The sequence below is a fragment of the Nomascus leucogenys genome, chromosome 4 (assembly GCF_006542625.1).
Source record: "Nomascus leucogenys isolate Asia chromosome 4, Asia_NLE_v1, whole genome shotgun sequence".
NCBI classification, from domain to species: Eukaryota; Metazoa; Chordata; class Mammalia; order Primates; family Hylobatidae; genus Nomascus; species Nomascus leucogenys.
The window spans coordinates 3,151,493-3,170,624 of record NC_044384.1 but is presented as its reverse complement, the minus strand read 5'-3'; the positions used below and the strand labels follow the sequence as shown (position 1 = coordinate 3,170,624).

Sequence of the window (19,132 nt, the reverse complement as noted above, 5' to 3'; positions counted from 1 at the left end):
TCCCAGTACTTTGGGAGGCTGAGGCAGGAGGACTGCCTGAGCCCGGGAGTTCGAGACTGCAGTGAGCTATGATCACCAGTATACTCCAACCTGGGTAACAGAGCAAGTTCGTGTTTCAAACAAAACAAAACAAAAAACAAAACAAAACCCAAACCCCCAAACAGGGGTGTAGTTAGGACTACCTCATAGTGTCAGAGATTGGGCATGTCATGTTCCCTGGCACGGAGCACAGGTCCTGGCCCAAAGTAAGTGCTCAGGTGAGGACCCTGCCGGTGGCGTTGGAGCAGCTACTATGGCCTGGGGCTCACTTCACTCTCTGGTGAAGTCCCTAGAGCAACAACCTTTGCTTTTTAAAAATCTTTTTTTTCATGGTTCATCTGAAGAGAAGTCCATACTGATCGGACAAGATATGTACTCACAATGTAAAAACGTCTTTATCCTAACAGAGCCATTGACAGACTGCTCCCTGACTCAGCCTGTCTTTACAAAAACGAATGAACTAATTTCTGCCTGACCCTTCCCATAAGGATCAAGAGACCTGACCTAACTTTGTTAGCAACTTCAAGCTATTAAATCAGAGGGGAGCCACTGTAGCAAACTGCCTTTCTTCCTTCACTCACTGCTTAAGGGGCCATGGCCTTCTTTTGAAACTGGTTTTGCAGGAGAAAAGAGCTGACACTTGCTGGCCAGGTGCCTAAGGCCAGGCTCCCACTACGCATGTGGTCTTATGTAGCCGAGCCCTTCCCACAGCCTGTGAGGTGTCTAAGTGTCACGGCCCGGTTTTACTCACAAGGATTCTATCATTTAAGGGTAGCTTTGAATAACTTAAAGTCACCCTGCCAGTAGAGACAGAGCTGGCGTTTGAACCCAGAGCTGTCTTATCTCACTCTTCATGTCTGAATAGAAGAATATCGTTCTGAGCATTTACACCTGGATTTCCTGTTACTTGAGCTCAGCTGGTCTCAGCTGGGAACTTTTTAGTAAGGGGCAGGTTTTTAGAGGGAGGTTTGGGGTCAGAAGGGTGATCATGTGCCCAGGTGTGTGTTGTGGGCAGCATTTCTTTGAAATATTGACCTTGTTTCAGTTCAGCAAACATTTAAGTTCCTGCCAGTGCCGGCCGCTGGACACAGAGGATGTTGGATCCATGCCAGTTCTTTCTGGGCTCGTCAGGAGGTGGATGGAGAGGCTGCTTTCCTCCCTCTTCTGCTTCCCAACAGCCACACTCCTCATGCTTGGGAGGGGGTGGACATACATGCTTCTACCCTCCCACGCCCATGCAGAGTAACCTGTGTGGGAAGCACATTATTTCCAGCTGTGGCCAAGTTTATGCCTCAGGCTTAAAAATCATCTCACACTCATTCTGTAACCGATTTCCCCTTCTCCTTTGGGCAAGTATGATTTTAGCAAAATTCTATTAATACAATTCAGTCTCTAGATTTATATATATATATATGTAGTTATGAAATTCAGCAGAACATTGGAGATTTATTTCACAGTAGTAGCAATGATTCAGAAGCTTTGCTTCTGATGCGATTATGCTGAAAAATATTTTGCAGAAATAGTTTTTAAAGTTTAGTGTGTGTGTTTGTCTTTCCTTGAATGATGTGGACCAGATACTGAATTCTCACATCTCATGAGTAAAATGTTTGGTTCAGAAACAATTTTCTGTGTGTGTTCATTGCCATGACTACTGGTAGATGCTTCGTAATACTGATGGAGGACATTAGGTTGCTCCAGAACTACAGGTTTTTGTTTGAGTTGATGTTCTTCAGCACGCATTTATCTGCAGTTACACAACCAGCCTTTAGTCTCATTTATTCCTGTGCTTTTCAGACTTTTTTGACTCACAAGGAATATATTTTATGCAATGACCTCAACACGCCTGTGTTTCTGTCATTTTTCTTTACACTCACAGATATTCACATGTAGACACACACCTGACACAGGTGTCATTTTCTAGAATAACACCTATAGATACTCACCTGTAGACACACACCCAACACAGGTGTCATATTGTAGAATAACACCTGCAGATACTCGTAGACACACACACCTGACACAGGTATCATATTATAGAATAACACCTACAGATATGTGTAGACACACACCTGACACAGGTGTCATATTCTAGAATGACACCAGTCCCTGCACATCTCACGTGGCTGCAATGTCTTTTCTGATCTTTTCCTTTGTTCCTTTTTTTCCCCATTCCATTTTTTTAATTACAGCACAGATTAATAATATAGCACCCTGTATAAATCTTTTTTGTTGTTTAAGTATTTTTCTTTAATGTTTACTTATTTCTTATATTCCAGAATTAATGAAAAGGTATTTGATAAATTAGGAATAATAAAAATGTGGACAGATCTCATTAATTTTCATTATAATTGTTTTGTTAAGCCATCACATAGAAATTTGCATTTGCAAAACTGGAATCTGTTGTTTATAAAAGCTGAGTCAGCCAGGTACAGTGCCTCACACCTGTAATCCCAGCACTTGGGAGACTGAGGCAGGAGGATCCCTTGAGTTCAGGAGTTTTAAGACCAACCTAGGCAACATAGGGAGACCTTGTCTCTACAAAAAATAAAAAAAATCAGCTGGGCGTGATGGTGAGGTGGTGTGTACCTGTGGTCCCAGGCATTCGAGAGGGCTGAGGTAGGAGGATTGCTTGAGCCCAGGAGTTTGAGGCCATCATGAGCTGTGATTGTGCCACTGAGCTCCAGCCTGGGCAAGAGAGCAAGACCCCATCTCAAAAAATTTTTTCAAAAATTTTGAAAATGATTTTTTCAAGTGGTGGTGGCATCACATTAAGATGATTTGAAAACCTAATTGGTTATGATCCACGGTTTGGAAAAAATGGTTTAATTCTATTAAAAGCCAAAAACACTTTTTGTTGTTAAGAATTGTTTATCTAAAGCTACTACCAGTAGCGAGCATTTAGTGAATGCTTGCCATATGCAGCCCGTGGTAGGCAAGTGTTCTCCCATGAGGACGCAAGCACGGACTGGTTAAGTACTTAGCCCAGAGTAGCCCGGACAGTCCTGTTGGAGCTGGAATTTGCGTCTGGTCAGTGCGGCGCCAGAGCTCATTCCTTAGCTGCTGTTGTGCAGTCTCAATCTTGCAGGACAGTGTGCATTCTGGTCTCATATTATGTGGAAGGCGCCTCTGGCTAAATTATCCTGATGATAGGACAGGCAGTGTGGGCTTGGCGTGTCCATGCTAGGAATGTCCCTCTTATCACCACGGTGTGTGTCAGTTCACAAACTGCACAAATCCAGCCAAGTGAGTGGAAAGTCACAGAATTTCTGGCTCTTTCCAGGTAGCTGGCGTCTCTGGGAACCTGGCCCCGGGCAACCAGCCGGAAAAGGAGGGCCGGGCGCACCAGTGCCTGGAGTGTGACCGCGCCTTCTCGTCGGCGGCTGTGCTGATGCACCACAGCAAGGAGGTGCATGGCCGGGAGCGCATCCATGGCTGCCCCGTGTGCAGGAAGGCCTTCAAGCGTGCCACGCACCTCAAGGTAGGCCCACTGTGCCGCGGCACAGCTGTGTGCCCCCCAGGCGGCTAGAGATGCAGAGTCCAAAATTTAACACCAGCCGGGAATCCAGCATGTGTTTTTGAGGAAAAGGTCACTAGATGTAGATGTATTGTTCCGGTTGTAAGAGGTCCGCTTGCTGTGCAGATGAATTGCATGTTCACCTGCAACTCACAATCAGTTTGCAATACAAATTGAAATAACATTGAAATGCCCTCTCTCCCTTGTCAGACTGGCAAAAATGTAAAAGTCTGTCAGCACCCGTTGTCGAGGCTGTGGGGAAACAGAGGCTCGCTCACGTAATTGCTAGTGAGACTGTGACTTGGTAGGACTTTCTGTGGGGGCATTGGGCGGCCCTAACAAATGCATGTGTGCTCACCCTGGAGACCAGCCCTGAAGATGCCCCTTCAGCCTCCCAAGGTTTAGCTGCCCACGCTTTCCACTGCAGCAGAGCCATCATTGCACAGTGGAGACCTGAGTGCCCGCATGTGGGAAGCAGAGGATGAGTTCTGGGACATCCCCACAGAGGGTGCTGTGCTACAGTGGGCAGGAGGCAGAATTCCAGCAGGGTGCTCTGATGTCCAGCCCAGGGCGCCGTCTTCCGTGTGAAGGGAATGGGGCGTGGAAGGGGTGGAACACAGAGGAGCGTGCAGCGCGGATGCCTAGCCAGCACCACTCCACCCCAGCGGCCGTGGCCAGCATGAGCACCCACACATCAAGACTGCATCTGTCCTTGGCAGTGTGGGGAGAAAATGGCACTTTTCCCAAAAACCCCGTAACATGAGAAAAACAGGCGAATTCCAAGTGAGGGGTGGCCTTCGAATTTTCTGACCAGCCATGGCCCGGCCACACAGAGGGCAGAGGCATGCCGCGCTGGCCAGGAAGGAAAGCTACACTAAGATGTCTGGACCCTTGGGGTTCCTGTGTATGTTGTGGGGGCGGGGATTGTTTTTGGCCTTCGTGTGTCTGTTGTCTTTTAATGAGTGTAGGACTAGAAGAAGGGAGAGTCCTACTCAAAGAGAAATTCCTGTCCCAGGAACTGGAATCCTTGGATCCCTGTGACCAGGATGGCCTTTTTGGAGTGTGGAGTAGAGCACATGGGCTTTGGGTGTATTGCAGGCCAGTGGAGCCAGCAGTGATGGCCCTGTCCGGGCTGGGAAGCCCAGGGCCCCACCTGTGGCGCTTGCTGTGGCTACTCTCCCAGGTCCCTCCAGGGGCTGGTGAGCCCCGAGGCCCTCAGTCCTCCCTCTCTGTCCTGAAGGGAGCCTGTCGCTTCGCTGCTTGGGTTCTTTTTTATTTTTAATTTTTTTCACTTTAGGTTCGGAGGTGCATGTGCAGGTTTGTTATACAGGTAAACTCAGGTCACAGAAGATTGTTGTACAGATTATTTCATCACCCTGGTACTAAGCTAAGTAGCCAATAATTTTTCCTGCTCCTGTCCCTCCTCCCTCAAGGAGTTCCCAGTGTGTGTGATTTGCTCCTCTTTATGGGTCCATGTGTTCTCACCATTTAGCTCCCACTTATCAGTGAGAACATGTGGTATTTGGTTTTCTGTTTCAAGATGGATTGAAGACTGAAATGTAAAACCCACAACTCTCAGAACCCTGGAAGACAACCTAGACAATACCATTCTGGACAGAGGAACAGGCAAAGATGTCGTGACGAAGACGCCAAAAGCAACTGCAACACAAGCCAGAGTTGATAAATGGGATCCAGTTAAACTTAAGAGCTTCTGCACAGCAAAATAAACTATCAGCAGGATTCTTTCTTTTGAAACCTTCTGATGAATCTCCCTGCCCCAGCGCTGCTTTAGTGTCCTCTGGTGCAGTGAGCTGATGGCCATGTTGGGGGGCTCTGCTGAGTCCCCACCAACTTCAGGGCACAACACCACCCCTTCTTAGAAATTCACACCTCACTTGTAGCAGAGCCAGGCCGACAGGTGTGTTGCAGTAAGAACGGTATTAACTCCAGCTGATCGCAAACTTACTTGATGATGAAATTCTTTCTTGAGGGACATTTGCCATTGTCTCAGAGAGCACTTTCTAGGGAGAACTAGGTTTATGTAACCTGTGCCACAGGGTAAGTCTAACTGCTCCCTTCGAGGAGTGCAGCTCGTCGGTATTTCTTTTAAAGTCATCAGCATAGAGTGGCAGCTGCGTGTACTGTTACCACCACAGGAAATTTCTCTCTCTGGAGGTCAGAGAAACAGAAGCCAAGGTGATAAAAGCTTTCCTTTCCAGCCCACCAGAGAGTCTGTTCCCCCATGGACTCTCTGTCTTCTTTTCAATTTAGCAAACAGTGAGTGCCTGCTGTATGCACAGAAGGTGGTCCCAGAGACAGGCGGCTCCATCCTCAGGAAGCTTAGCGCTCAGTGTGACTGCAGTTACATCCAACACAGACTGGGTGGGAACCCCAGACGGAGTGGGGGAGGAATGCACTCTAGCTGTTGATGGTGATTGGTGTCATCAGGGGTGGTGTCGTCACCGGTCAGGACTCACCTGCAGTCCTGGCTCTGCCTGGTCTGCGGTGCTGGGGGGCTCCCCCACTCACCTCCCGAGTTTGTTTTTCCTACCCTGCTGCTTTCGTTACACCCACCTCCCAGACTGTGCTGGGCCTTGAGCAATACGACATACACAACTGGAACACAGGTGGTCACACTGAACACACACAGGAAACGTGTACTTTTCCCTGACTCCTGCCTTACAGGGTAGAGGTTAGCTCTAAAGACTGGGATTCTATCAGGATAATTATTATGCTTGTGCAATTTTGGAAAATAACCACATTGCATATCCTCAGGTGCCTGCAAGGGCAGCAGCTATCAGATCTTAGAGAAATTTGCAGTCACGTGAATACAGTATCTCTGGCAAGTTGCCAATCACAACATGAGAAGGGAACAGTTTCCTCTTGGCTTTAGAAGCCTCTGTCGTATCACTGGGAGAACGCACTTCGGAATCATGGGCATTCCGTGAGGACTCGTGGGTGAGAGTCACTGAACGCGTCCCAGCTGGGTGTCGCAGGGCCTCAGGCCACAACCTATGGGTGGCCTCAGGCCACGACATATGGGTGGACTCGTGTGTGAAACGGGGACAGGATCCCCCACAGCCAACGGAGAGAGCTCACCTGGACTCCTGCACTAGGCTCATGGCTTGATGCCCTTGGTCTCGGTTAAAGCTGATGAAGGAGATATTTCTACCCCTATTTGGGACACAGGTGTGGCCAAGCCACATAGCTAACAGGCGGTAAAGCTCAAATGGGGACCGGAGTCTCCCCGAGAAGCCCCAGTGTTGTCACTCTGTTGTCACTGCCATCACTCTGTTGTCACTACCGATGCATTAAAGTCCTTAAGAACACAAATCACAGATTAGCCTTTGATTTTGTCCTTGCCACGGACTTGAACTTCGCAGTGATTTGCTTCCTCTTGTTTCTAGTCTCGAAAGCTCTGTTTTGATCTCGTTTCTTGGTTTCTGTGTGTTGTCTCCCAGGAGCACATGCAGACACACCAGGCCGGCCCCTCTTTGAGCTCCCAGAAGCCGAGAGTGTTTAAATGTGACACTTGTGAGAAGGCGTTTGCCAAACCAAGCCAGCTGGAGCGCCACAGCCGCATACACACAGGTAATGGGGAGGGACGCGCTTTTGTTTCCTTACTCTTTGAAATAGACATCACGGGTGAGAAAACATGATTCCACCTGTGCAATATTCACGAGCGATGGAATACTTTATTTATAAAGCAAGGTCCACATGTTCCATTTCCCCTGAGTTTTGACCTATTTATCATCATAACTAACTTTTCACGTGGAAGATTTTGCTGCTTACATTATGACCATATGAAACAGAAGCATCAGGCAAGCCTCCCGTGCCGTGTCTGGGATGTTGACCACGTCACGTCCCTCCTTCCGTTCTGCTGGAGCAAACAGGCGGCCCCTAGTGCCTGGGTCCCATGTCCTCAATGTCACCGGGGAACTTAATTTTTAATCTTCCTCTTCTGTCTTAAAACTTTTTTTCTCTACTGGCTTTTCCTACACCACCTAAATCTGCTCAAACCTTTTGTCTTAGAGGAAAAAAAACCACACAGAACAAAGAAACAAGCTCTTCCATCTCTCTGCCTCTTAACTGGTACATGATAGCTCGTGTCAGCCCTTCTGTCTCCGCCCCGCCCTAACAGGACATCATCCCGGGCTCATTTCTGTTGTGATCATCTGACGACTCACCGTGGGCCTGGGATTCCACAGGCGGCATCCACCATGGCCCTTCCATGGCTCTCTGATCCCTCCGCCCCATCTGCTGGGGGTCGTTAGGACCTGGCCAGGCTCCCTCTGGTCTCCCCATGGCTCCTCCAGCCCTTTGTTCAGATGATAGCCAGGCTGAAAACCTAAGAGAAAAGAGGAACATTCAGTCCCTCTTGTTCATACCTCAGGGTAGAGCCCAGGCGTCCACTATACTCTTCTTAGAGACATTGACCTGTGCCATTTTCTGTACAGGGGAGCGGCCGTTCCATTGCACGCTTTGTGAGAAAGCCTTCAACCAGAAGAGTGCGCTGCAGGTGCACATGAAGAAGCATACGGGGGAGCGGCCCTACAAGTGTGCCTACTGCGTCATGGGCTTCACGCAGAAGAGCAACATGAAGCTGCACATGAAGCGGGCGCATAGCTATGCTGGTGAGAACGCCGCACCTGGGAGTGCGTGCTGTTCGGTGGCCTGCAAGGCACCGTGTGTTTCGCACACATTGTTTCCTTTAGTTCACACAGTGATTTTGCATTGCACGTGGTGCAGCCTCAGTTGTGTGGACTGGAAGCCTGTGCTTTGTTTTTTTTATTTCCATAGGTTATTGGGGAACAGGTAGCGTTTGGTTACATGAGTAAGTTCTGTAGTGTTGATTTGTGAGATTTTGGTGCACCCATCACCCGAGCAGTGTACACTGCACCCTATTTATAGTCTTTTATCCCTCACCCCCTTCCCATTCTTTCCCCCTGAGTCCCCAAAGTCCATTGTGTCATTCTTATGCCTCTGTATCCTCATAGCTTAGCTCCCACTTATGAGTGAGAACATGCGACGTTTGGTTTTCCATTCCTGTGTTACTTCACTTAGAATAATGGCCTCCAATTTCATCCAGGTCGTTGCAAATGCCATTAATTCATTCCTTTTTATGGCTGAGTAGTATTCCATTGTGTGTGTGTGTGTGTGTGTGTGTGTGTGTGTGTGTGTGTGTGTGTGTATAGATGTATATAAATACCACAGTTTCTTTATCCACTCGTTGATTTATGGACATTTGGTTTGGTTCCCCGTTTTTGCAGTTGCGAATTGTGCTGCTATAAACGTGTGTGCAAGTGTCTTTTTCATACAATGAAAAAGATTCTACTTATTTTCCTCTGGGTAGAGATACCCAGTAGTGGGATTACTGGATCAAATGGTAGTTCTATTTTTAGTTCTTTAAGGAATCTCTACACTGTTTTCCATAGTGGCTGTACTAGTTTACATTCCCACTAGCAGTGTAGACGTGTTCCCTGTTCACCACATCCATGCTAGCATGTACTATTTTTTTTTTTATTTTTTGATTATGGCCATTCTTGTGGGAGTAAGGTGGTATCACATTGTGGTTTTGATTGGCATTTCCCTGATCATTAGTGATGTTGAGCATTTTTTCATATGTTTATTGGACATTTGTATATCTTCTTTTGAGAATTGTCTATTCATGTCCTTAGCCAACTTTTTGATGGGATTGTTTGTTTTTTTCTTACTGATTAGTTTGAATTCGTTGTAGATTCTGGATATTAGTCCTTTGTCAGATGTATAGATAGTGAAGATTTTCTCCCACTCTGTGGGTTGTCTGTTTAGTCTGCTGACTGTTCCTTTTGCAATGCAAAAGCTCTTTAGTGTAATGAAGTCCCAGCTATTTATCTTTGTTTTTATTGCATTCACTTTTGTGCTCTTGGTCCTTGCCTAAGCCAATGTCTAGAAGGGTTTTTCCAATTTTATCTTCTAGAATTTTTATAGTTTCAGGTCTTAGATTTTTTTAATCCATCTTGAGTTGATTTTTGTATAAGATGAGACATGAAGATCCAGTTTCATTCTCTTACGTGTGGCTAGCCAATTATCCCAGCACTGTTTGTTGAAAAGGGTGTCCTTTCCCCATTTTATGTTTTTGTTTTCCTTATTGAGGATCAGTTGGCTATAAGTATTTGGGTTTATTTCTGGGTTCTCTATTCAGTTCCATTGGTCTGTATGCCTATTTTTATACCAGTACCATGCTGTTTTGGTGACTGTGACCTTATAGTATAGTTTGAAATCAGGTAATGTGATGCCTCCAGATTTGTTCTTTTTGCTTAGTCTTACTTTGGCTGTGTGAGCTCTTTTTTGATTCCATATCAATTTTAGAATTGTTTTTTCTAATTCTGTGAAGAATGATGTTGGTATTTTGATGGGAATTGCGATGAATTTGTAGATTGCTTTTGGCAGTATGGCCATTTTCACAATATTGATTCTACCCAACCATGAGCATTGGATGTGTTTCCATTTGTTTGGGTCGTCTGTGATTTCTTTCAGCAGTGCTTTGTAGTTTTCCTTGTGGAGGTCTTTTACCTCCTTGCTTAGGTGTATTCCTAAGGTTTTGTTTGTTTGTTTTTGTTTTGTTTTTTCCAGCTATTGTAAAAGAGGTTGACTCCTTGATTTGATTCTCAGCTTGGTTGCTGTTGGTGTATAGAAGAGCTACTGATTTCTGTACATTAATTTTTTATCTGGAAACTTTGCTGAATTCTTTTATCAGTTCTAGGAGCTTTCTGGAAGAGTCTTTTTGGTTTTCTAGGTAAACAATCATATCACCAGCAAACAGCAATAGTTTGACTTCCTCTTTACTGATTTGGATGCTCTTGATTTCCTTCTCTTTTCTGATTGCTCTGGCTAGGACTTCCACTGCTATGTTGAAGAGGAGTAGTGAGAGTGGGCATCCTTATCTTGTTTCAGTTCTCAGAGGGAATGCTTTTAACTTTTCATCATTCAATATTATGTTGGCTGTGGGTTTGTCATAGATGGCTTTTATTATTGAGGTATGTCCCTTGTATGCCGATTTTCCTGGGAGTTTTAATCATGAAGTGATGCTGGATTTTGTCTGATGCTTTTTCTGCATCTGTAGAAATGATCATGTGATTTTTGTTTTTAATTCTGTTTATGTGGTGTATCACAGTTATCGACTTGCATATGTTAAACCATTCCTGCATCCCTGGTATGAAATCCACTTGATCATATGGTGGAGTATCTTTTTGATATGTGTTGGATTCAGTTAGCTAGTATTTTGTTAAGGATTTTAGCATCTGTGTTCATCAGGGATAATGGTCTATAGTTTTCTTTTTGGTTATGTCCTGTCTTGGTTTTGGTATTTGGGTGATACTGGCTCCATAGAATGTTTTAGGGAGGGTTCTCTTTTTCTCTGTCTTGTGGAATAGTGTCAAAAGGATTGGTAGCAATTCTCCTTTGAATGCCTGGTAGAATTCTGCTGTGAATCCATCTGGTCGTGGACTTTTTTTTGTTGGTAATTTTTAAATTACCATTTCAATCTTGCTGCTTGTTTTTGGTCTGATCAGGGTATCTAATTCTTCCTGATTTAAGCTAGGAGGGTTGTATCTTTCCAGGAATTTATCCATCTTTCTAGGTTTTCTAGTTTATATGTGTAAAGGTGTTCATAGTAGCCTTGAATGATCTTTTATATTTCTGTGGTGTCAGTTGTGATATCTCCCGTTTCGTTTCTTATTGAGCTATTTGGATTTCCTCCCTTCTTTTCTTGGTTAATCTTGCTAGTGGTCTATCAATTTTATTTGTCTTTTCAGAGAACCAGCTTTTTGTTTCAGTTATCTTTTGTTTGTTTCAATTTCATTTAGTTCTGCTCTGATCTTGGTTATTTCCTTTCTTCTGCTGAGTTTGGTTTTGGTTTGTTCTTGTTTCTCTAGTTCCTTGAGGTGTGACGTTAGATTGTCTGTGTGTGCTCTTTCAGGCTTGATGTAGACATTTAGGGCTACGAACTTTCCTCCTAGCACTGCCTTTGCTGTATCCCAGAGGTTATGATAGGTTATGTCACTATTGTCGTTCAGTTTGAATAATTTTTTAATTTCTATCTTGATTTCATTTTTCACCCAGTGATCATTCAGGAGCAGGTTATTGAATTTTTGTGTATTTGCATTGTTTTGAAGGTTCCTTTTGGAATTTATTTGCAGTTTTATTCCACCATGGTCTGAGAGAGTGCTTGATATAATTTCAATTTTCTTAAATTTATTGAGGCTCATTTTGTGGCCTATCATATGGTCTGTCTTGGAGAAAGTTCCATCTGCTGTTGAATATAATGTATATTCTGCAGTTGTTGGATGGAATGTTAGGTATATACCTGTTAAGTCCGTTTGTTCCAAGGTATAGTTTAAATCCATTGTTTCTTTTTTGACTTTCTGTCTTGATGACCTGTCTAGTGCTGTCAGTGGAGTATTGAAGTCTCCCACTATTATTATGTTGCTGTCTATGTCATTTCTTAGATCTATTAGTAATTGTTTTATAAATTTGGGCGCTCCAGTGTTAGGTGCATGTATGTTTAGGATTGTGGTATTTTCCTGTTGGACAAGGCCTTTTATCATTATATAATGTCCCTCTGTCTTTTTTAGCTGCTGTTGCTGATGACAATGTGGCTAAGCAATTATATTTTTGCAGTGAATTTCCCAGGTGTTCTTTGTGCTTCTTGTATTTGGATGTCTAGGTCTCTAGCAAGGCCAGGGAAGTTTTCCTCGATTATTCCCCCAAATATGTTTTCCAAACTTTTAGATTTCTCTTCTTCCTCAGGAATGCCGATTATTCTTAGGTTTGGTCGTTTAACACAATCTCCAGACTTCTTGGAGGCTTTGTTCATATTTTCTTATTCTTTTTTTTTTTGTCTTTGTTGGATTGGGTTAATTTGAAGACCTTGTCTTCGAGCTCTGAATTTCTTTCTTCTACTTGTTCTATTCTATTGCTGAGACTTTTCAGAGCATTTTGCATTTCTATAAGTGTGTCTATTGTTTCCTGAAGTTTTCCTTGTTTTTTATTTATGCTATCAATTTCATTGAATATTTCTCCCTTCACTTCTTATATCTTTTTTTTTATTTCCCTACCTTTGGCTACGCCTTTCTCTGGTACCTTCCTGATTAGCTTAATAACTAACTTCCTGAATTCTTTTTCAGGTAAATCAGGGACTTCTTCTGGATTTGGATCCATTGCTGGTGAGCTAGTGTGATTTTTGGGAGGTGTTAAAGAGCCTTGTTTTGTCATATTACCAGAGTTGGTTTTCTGGTTCCTTTTCATTTGAGTAGGCTCTGTCAGAGGGAAGGTCTAGGGCTGAAGGCTGTTGTTCAGATTCTTTGGTCCTACGGGGTGTTCTCTTGATATAGTACTCCCCGCCTTTTCCTGTGGCTGCGGCTCCCTGAGAACAGAGCTATAGTGATTGTTACCTTTCTTCTTGGTCTAGCCACCCAGCAAGTCCACCCGGCTCCGGGCTGGTACAAGGGGTTGTCTGCACAGGGTCCTGTGATGTGAACCATTCATGGTCTCTCACCCGTGGACACCGGTGCCTGTTCCGGTGGAGGTGGCAGGGGGTGAAATGGACTCTGTGAGGGTTCTTAGCTTTGGTGGTTTAATGCTCTATTTTTGTGCTGGTTGGCCTCCTGCTGGGAGGTGGTGCTTTCCAGAGAGTATCAGCTGTGGTAGTATAGGGAGGAACAGGCGGTGGGCGGGGCCCTAGACCTCCCAAGAGTATATGCCCTTTGTCTTCCGCTTCCAGGGTGGGTAGAGAAGGAGCATTGGGTGGGGGCTGGGTAGGTGTGTCTGAGCTCAGACTCTCCTTGGGCGGGTCTTGCTATGGCTGAGTATTTGGGGTGTCCCCTGGGTCCTGCAGGAGCAATCCACTTCCTTCAGAGAGTCTGGGTTCTCTCAGGTTTCCTGATTTATTCCCCTAGTTGTTCGGGAGCAAAAATTCACAATGCGAGCCTCCACGTGCTGCTCTGTCCCTTTGAGTTGGAGGTGCAGTCTAGTCCTGCCTCCCATCCGCCATGATCTCTGGAAGCCTGTGCTTTTGTTACTTTAGTACTTAGTGTTTGCAGTTGTTGAAGTTGGCTATGGACTGCCCCCCTTCACACACACACACACACACACACACACACACACACACACAGAATTTGATTAGATTAAATTTATATTTTGGCAAGGGCACAGAAATTTATTGGAGTAAAATGGCAGCCCAGAACCTGAGCAAGCGCAGCATTTCTGAGCAGCTCGTTTCTCACTGGACAGAGCTTTCTGTAGGGTCCTTCAGCACCTGGGCAGTCAGAGGCCCAGAATAGCATCTCTGTCTGTCTTCACAGCATATCTGGAAGCCTCTTTTCCTGCAGCATGCAGTTCAGGTGCTGTCTCGGTGCTCAGGGGCACAGAGCAAACAGAATCTGCACCAACTGCTCCTGTCTACATCCTGTTGACCTGGGACAGACAACACATGGGCCTTGGTTTCTCTCTTGATTTGCTAACGTTCATGCCCTTCAGAGTATGGATATTGGAGTGTGATCCTACTGCTTGTCTGTCTCTTGTTCACCTTTGTTTCCTACACAGAATCTAGCAGTACCATCCATCTCTGAGGAAGGAATGACAATAAATGGCCTAGACTAGGTTTCAGAGGGTGGCAGTAGCTATGCAAGGAGCTAGAAATGTTAAAGTCTGAGTAGACCCCTTGGTGCGCTCCATGCATTTTGCGGGTGTGATTTGATTGTTGGAGGTGGTATGCTCCGTGGATCTGTGGTTTGGTTGTTGGAGGTGATGTGATTCGTGAGATGTGTTATTTGGTTGTTGGAGGTGATGTGATTCGTGAGATGTGTTATTTGGTTGTTGGAGGTGATGTGATCTGTGAGATTTGTGATTTGGTTGTTGGAGGTGGTGTGATCTGTGACATTTGTGATTTGTTGTTAGAGGTGGTGTGATCTGTGAGATTTGTGATTTGGTTGTTGGAGGTGGTGTGATCTGTAAGATTTCTGGTTTGGTTGTTGGAGGTGGTGTGCTCTGAGTTACGTGATTTGGTTGTTGGAAGTGGTGTGATCTGTGACATTTGTGATTTGGTTGTTGGAGGTGATGTGAGATTTGTGATTTGTTGTCGGAGGTGATGTGCTCTGAGTTATGTGATTTGGTTTTTGGAGGTTGTGTTCTCTGAGTTACATGATTTGGTTGTTGGAGGTGGTGTGCTCTGTGAGATTTGTGATTTGTTGTTGGAGGTGGTGTGCTCTGTGAGATTTGTGATTTGTTGTTGGAGGTGGTGTGCTCTGTGAGATTTGTGATTTGGTTGTTGGAGGTGATGTGATCTGAGATTTGTGATTTGTTGTTGGAGGTAGTGTGCTCCGAGTTACGTGATTTGGTTGTTGGAGGTGGTATGATCTGTGAGATTTGTGATTTGGTGTTGGAGGTGGTGTGATCTGTGAGATTTGTGATTTGTTGTTAGAGGTGGTGTGTTCTGAGTCATGTGATTTGGTGTCGGAGGTGTTGTGATCTGTGAGATTTGGTTGTTGGAGGTGGTGGTGTGATCTGTGAGATTTGTGATTTGGTGTTGGAGGTGGTGGTGTGATCTGTGAAACTTGTGATTTGGTGTTGGAGGTGGTGGTGTGCTCTGTGAGGCTGCTTGCAGGTGTTCTTTGGTTGTTTGAGGTGCTATACTTTGTGAGGGAAGCTCGACGGCTTTCAGTGTAGGGAACCCAAGGGCAGAAAACACTATATTGTGGGGAGTTTTTGGGGAAGGAAAAAGGGGTAATTTTTCTCTTTAACGTCTACACTGTAGTGCTTCCTGCTTTCCTTTTTATTACAAAAATCATGTGTGTTGGTTATTAGTTGCTCATTCCTGATGCTGTGTTAATGTAGCCGTCGTGGGAGTGCACTCATATCCCGAGTGCTGTGTGTGCTTTCACACTCACGTAACAGTAACTACTGCCGGGAGAGCTGTTTAACCTGCATCTCAAATTACTCTTTTTTCATTGGAATGAAAAGCAAATTACTTTAGAAATTCCTTGTCTCTTTTTACCAGGAAGTCTTTATTTAAATGGGAATCATTTCGTGCTCTGGAAGGTCTGAGGCTGCTTGTGTTTTCTTTGTCTGCATGACAGGAGCTCTGCAGGAGTCCGCAGGTCACCCGGAGCAGGATGGGGAGGAGCTGAGCCGGACCCTTCACCTCGAGGAGGTGGTGCAGGAGGCCGCCGGCGAGTGGCAGACCCTCACCCACGTCTTCTGATGTGAGTCGGAAGTGCACCTTTAAGAATGTTTCTGAAGTTACATTTTGTGAAGAGCAAAGCACTTGGAATCTCTGTTTTAAAGCTTCAAGTGTTAAAAACGTTACAATAGTTTTTTAGCTATAAAATTATCTAAAGAATCATTGTCTTTCAGAGACTCATAGGAAAAAAAACTGGGAAAAGTGTCACCGCGTTGTTCTCTTTTGTCTACAAATCACTGAACTCAGGTACTATGGTAGGCAGTTTCCTCCTCAGTCTCCTCCGTGGCTAGTGCGTCTAGTTCACGAAGCAATTAACTGGGTCTTACTATCATTGTAGTGTGATTTCTTTGTATTAGCAAAGACAAAATCGCTAACATGAAAAAAGTATGTCAGATTTTCCTTCATGCTTCCGGTTATAAGAAGCATAGCTTACAAAGCAAGCGTAAGATTGGGGCATGAAGTTCAGAAAAAAAATGTTACAACACACAGGGAAGTTTTTTCCACTCTTTTCTCTGTGCATTTTGAAAATTAGTCAAAATGGACTCTTTTTAGTCTACCGTAAGTTAATATAACTGATACCTTGAGAGATGGCTGGACCAATTCTCTCTCCATGACAAATGTTTAATCATTAGTTACAAGAATGCAGTATCTGGGGCGTCAACACGGGGACTCGAGTAAACCTGACCCACCAATAAGGATTCAGCTGTCCACGCGGGCTGGCGACACACTTACCGCCTCAATCTGTGTTCAGGTCCAGGGTTACATAATTGCAGAAGCACAAGCCATACATCGCAGGTAGGAAACCACAGAACCGTCTGCCAGGAGCAAGCAACCGTGGCCCTGTCCACCCCAGCAAGTAAGAAGCATATCTGTAGCTTAAGGCCAAGAATCCGTAAAAACCCCGTGACTTTCTCTTCATGCATAAACAGATGTATTTTTGATTTCAGGGAATTCTTTAGTATCGTCAATGGTGCCACATTAAACATGTCCCAAACCAAATCCCACCTGTGCTGGGCAGAGTGCGTGCACGCCATTCCTACAGCATTCCAAAGATGGAAGGTTCTTTACTTCATGTTAATTTTTCCTTTGAAATTATTTATATGTTCTATATATAAATACATATGTACATAGACAGATATATGGGCCTCTGTGTGGCTGAACAGTATATTTTGTAAATATAAGTACTAGTCCTAATTGCAGAAAGAGCGTCTGAGTTTCACCTCCCCACGAGCACTTCAGATCAGTATTGTATTCATTTTATTAATAAATGGATATCTTTTTCATTGTAATATAAAGCTGGGTTTTATTTTTTTTCCTGAAAAATAATTGCCTTTATTTTCTCTCATTGCCTCCTTGGTTTCAGAAGAGAATAGTTTTATTATAAATATTGTATGGACTTTGTATATTAAGAGAGGGGCTCATTTCAGATTCCTAAAGAAATAGACATTTTACTGTAATTTGGAAAGGGCATCTTTTGATTTTGTTGTTGTTGTTCACTTTTGGCATATGTATATAAGTAATGGTGATATGAAAACTTTTGTTATGTGAAAATATTTAAGTCAGAAAATTGTTAAATAATATTACTTCTTTTCCAAACTACTTTGTGTATTGTATATTTTTTTAAGAAAAAGAGAAGCCTTATTTGACTTATTCTTGTGATACTGGACTTCTCACCAATCCTGAGGTTTCTTTCCTTGAACGTCAGTGTGTAAACCTGGCTGTAGTCGCATATTCAGAATAACTGTAATTGTGCTAGAGTTTTAAAGGTTCTGCTTTTAATGCACTTTTTATTTTATAATTTTGTATTGAAATATTTTAGAAATGTTGATTAATTTTGGTGAACAAATATCCCCAAAGTTGAAATTATTGGAATTTTAAACTTTTGTTCTTGCTGGGTTATTTATTTTTATTTTAGCATTAAATGTCATCTCAGGACATCTCTAAAAGGGGTTGTTTAATTCCTAATTGTATAGAAAGCTAGTTTGGTGAATTGTATTGGTTAATTGACTGTTTAAGGCCTTAACAGGTGAATCTAGAGCCTACTTTTATTTTGGTTAACGAAAAAGAAAATATCAATAATTCAATTTTGTGTCTTTTCTCAATTTATTAGCAAACACATTTTATGTATTATTTTGATTTACTTCCTAATTATAAAAGCTGCTTTTTTGCAGCACATTCCTTGAAAATACAAGGTTTTGAAAAGACATAATTTTACTTGAACCTTTGTGGGGTACAGGTTGATCTTTATATTTTACTGGTTGTTTTAAAAATTCTAGAAAAGAGATTTCTAGCCTCATGTATAACCAGGGTTTTGAGGATAAAGAACTGTATTTTTAGAACTATCTCATCATAGCATATCTGCTTTGGAATAACTATAAATAAAAGATGAAGTTAGGAAATGTGATTAATTTTTTTCGTTTGAAAATATTTAAGATAAAATAGTTTGGCATGTAAATTAATTTCAAGTTCAGCTATTTTTAAGAGAAAACGTCAGTGGTATTTTCCTTTACCTCTGTGAAGTTCAGAGGCGTTTACCCCTGCAGTGTCCGCTGGAAAGCCTTCAGACTTTAAAAATCAGGGCATGGCCCCACGACAGCGAGTTGTGGACGTCAGCACAGTGCCCTGTGCATGTGCCAGAACTGTTCCTGTTCCCTTTCATTTGCTGCTTTATTCAACAGCACCCAGTCATTGAGGAACCTTTTGAAAGTTCCTAGGTGTTTTGATCCTGCTGGTGTGCTCAAGCAGCCCTGAAGCACTGAAGCTGAAAGAATGAATTTGCCTTTGCGAAGACACCGAACGTGGAACTGGGATGCAGGTACTGAGGAAGCAGGAGGTACGTAGCATGCGTGGAGTCCCACCTGCTAGATAACACCCAAGTGGCTGCGTTTCCATAGAATGGCAAGAGATGAAAATGAAGACATGTTTTCAAACATGCAGATTCAAATGCTACCCCACCCCCATCAAGCTCTACTTTTTCCCCTTTTAAAAACTTGAGCGCTTAGAAAGTATCTAAATATAAGACATGCCATGACATGGCATCTGACAGCTTGCAGCCAGGTCAGTGGGAGGCTCATCAAACGCCGCTCTCCTCTTCCTGACAGTGTACTGCTGGTGGGACATGAAACATCAGTGCCTTGTCCGGCACTTAACTAGGGGCTGTTTCCTTCGTGCATATTTTCTACTCCCCCGTTGTAATGTTTTAAGGAAACTTCATTTTTGAAATTATAGCTAGTGTTCTGTGTCTTCCTTTGAACTCTTATATCACATTTATTACAAGAGACGCATGTGTTAGCACAGGTACAAGATTTTTTAAAGTAGAAGTGGATTTCTTTTCTTGCTGTGGGTTTTCCTCATTTTAG

At 43.7% G+C, this 19,132-nt stretch overlaps 1 protein-coding gene across 2 annotated transcripts in view; it reads left to right on the top strand.

Moving 5' to 3' along the window:
* Positions 1-18,172, top strand: part of ZNF236 (zinc finger protein 236) — a 147,404-nt gene extending 129,232 nt beyond the window's left edge. For both annotated transcript variants that reach the window (XM_030810254.1, XM_030810253.1), the window contains exons 28-31: positions 3,320-3,517; positions 7,015-7,144; positions 8,011-8,187; positions 15,670-18,172. In XM_030810254.1, coding sequence (XP_030666114.1) covers positions 3,320-3,517; positions 7,015-7,144; positions 8,011-8,187; positions 15,670-15,794 — 630 coding nt within the window. In that variant the 3' untranslated portion in view covers positions 15,795-18,172. The remainder of the gene's footprint in view (positions 1-3,319; positions 3,518-7,014; positions 7,145-8,010; positions 8,188-15,669) is intronic.
* Positions 18,173-19,132: the final 960 nt, after the last annotated feature.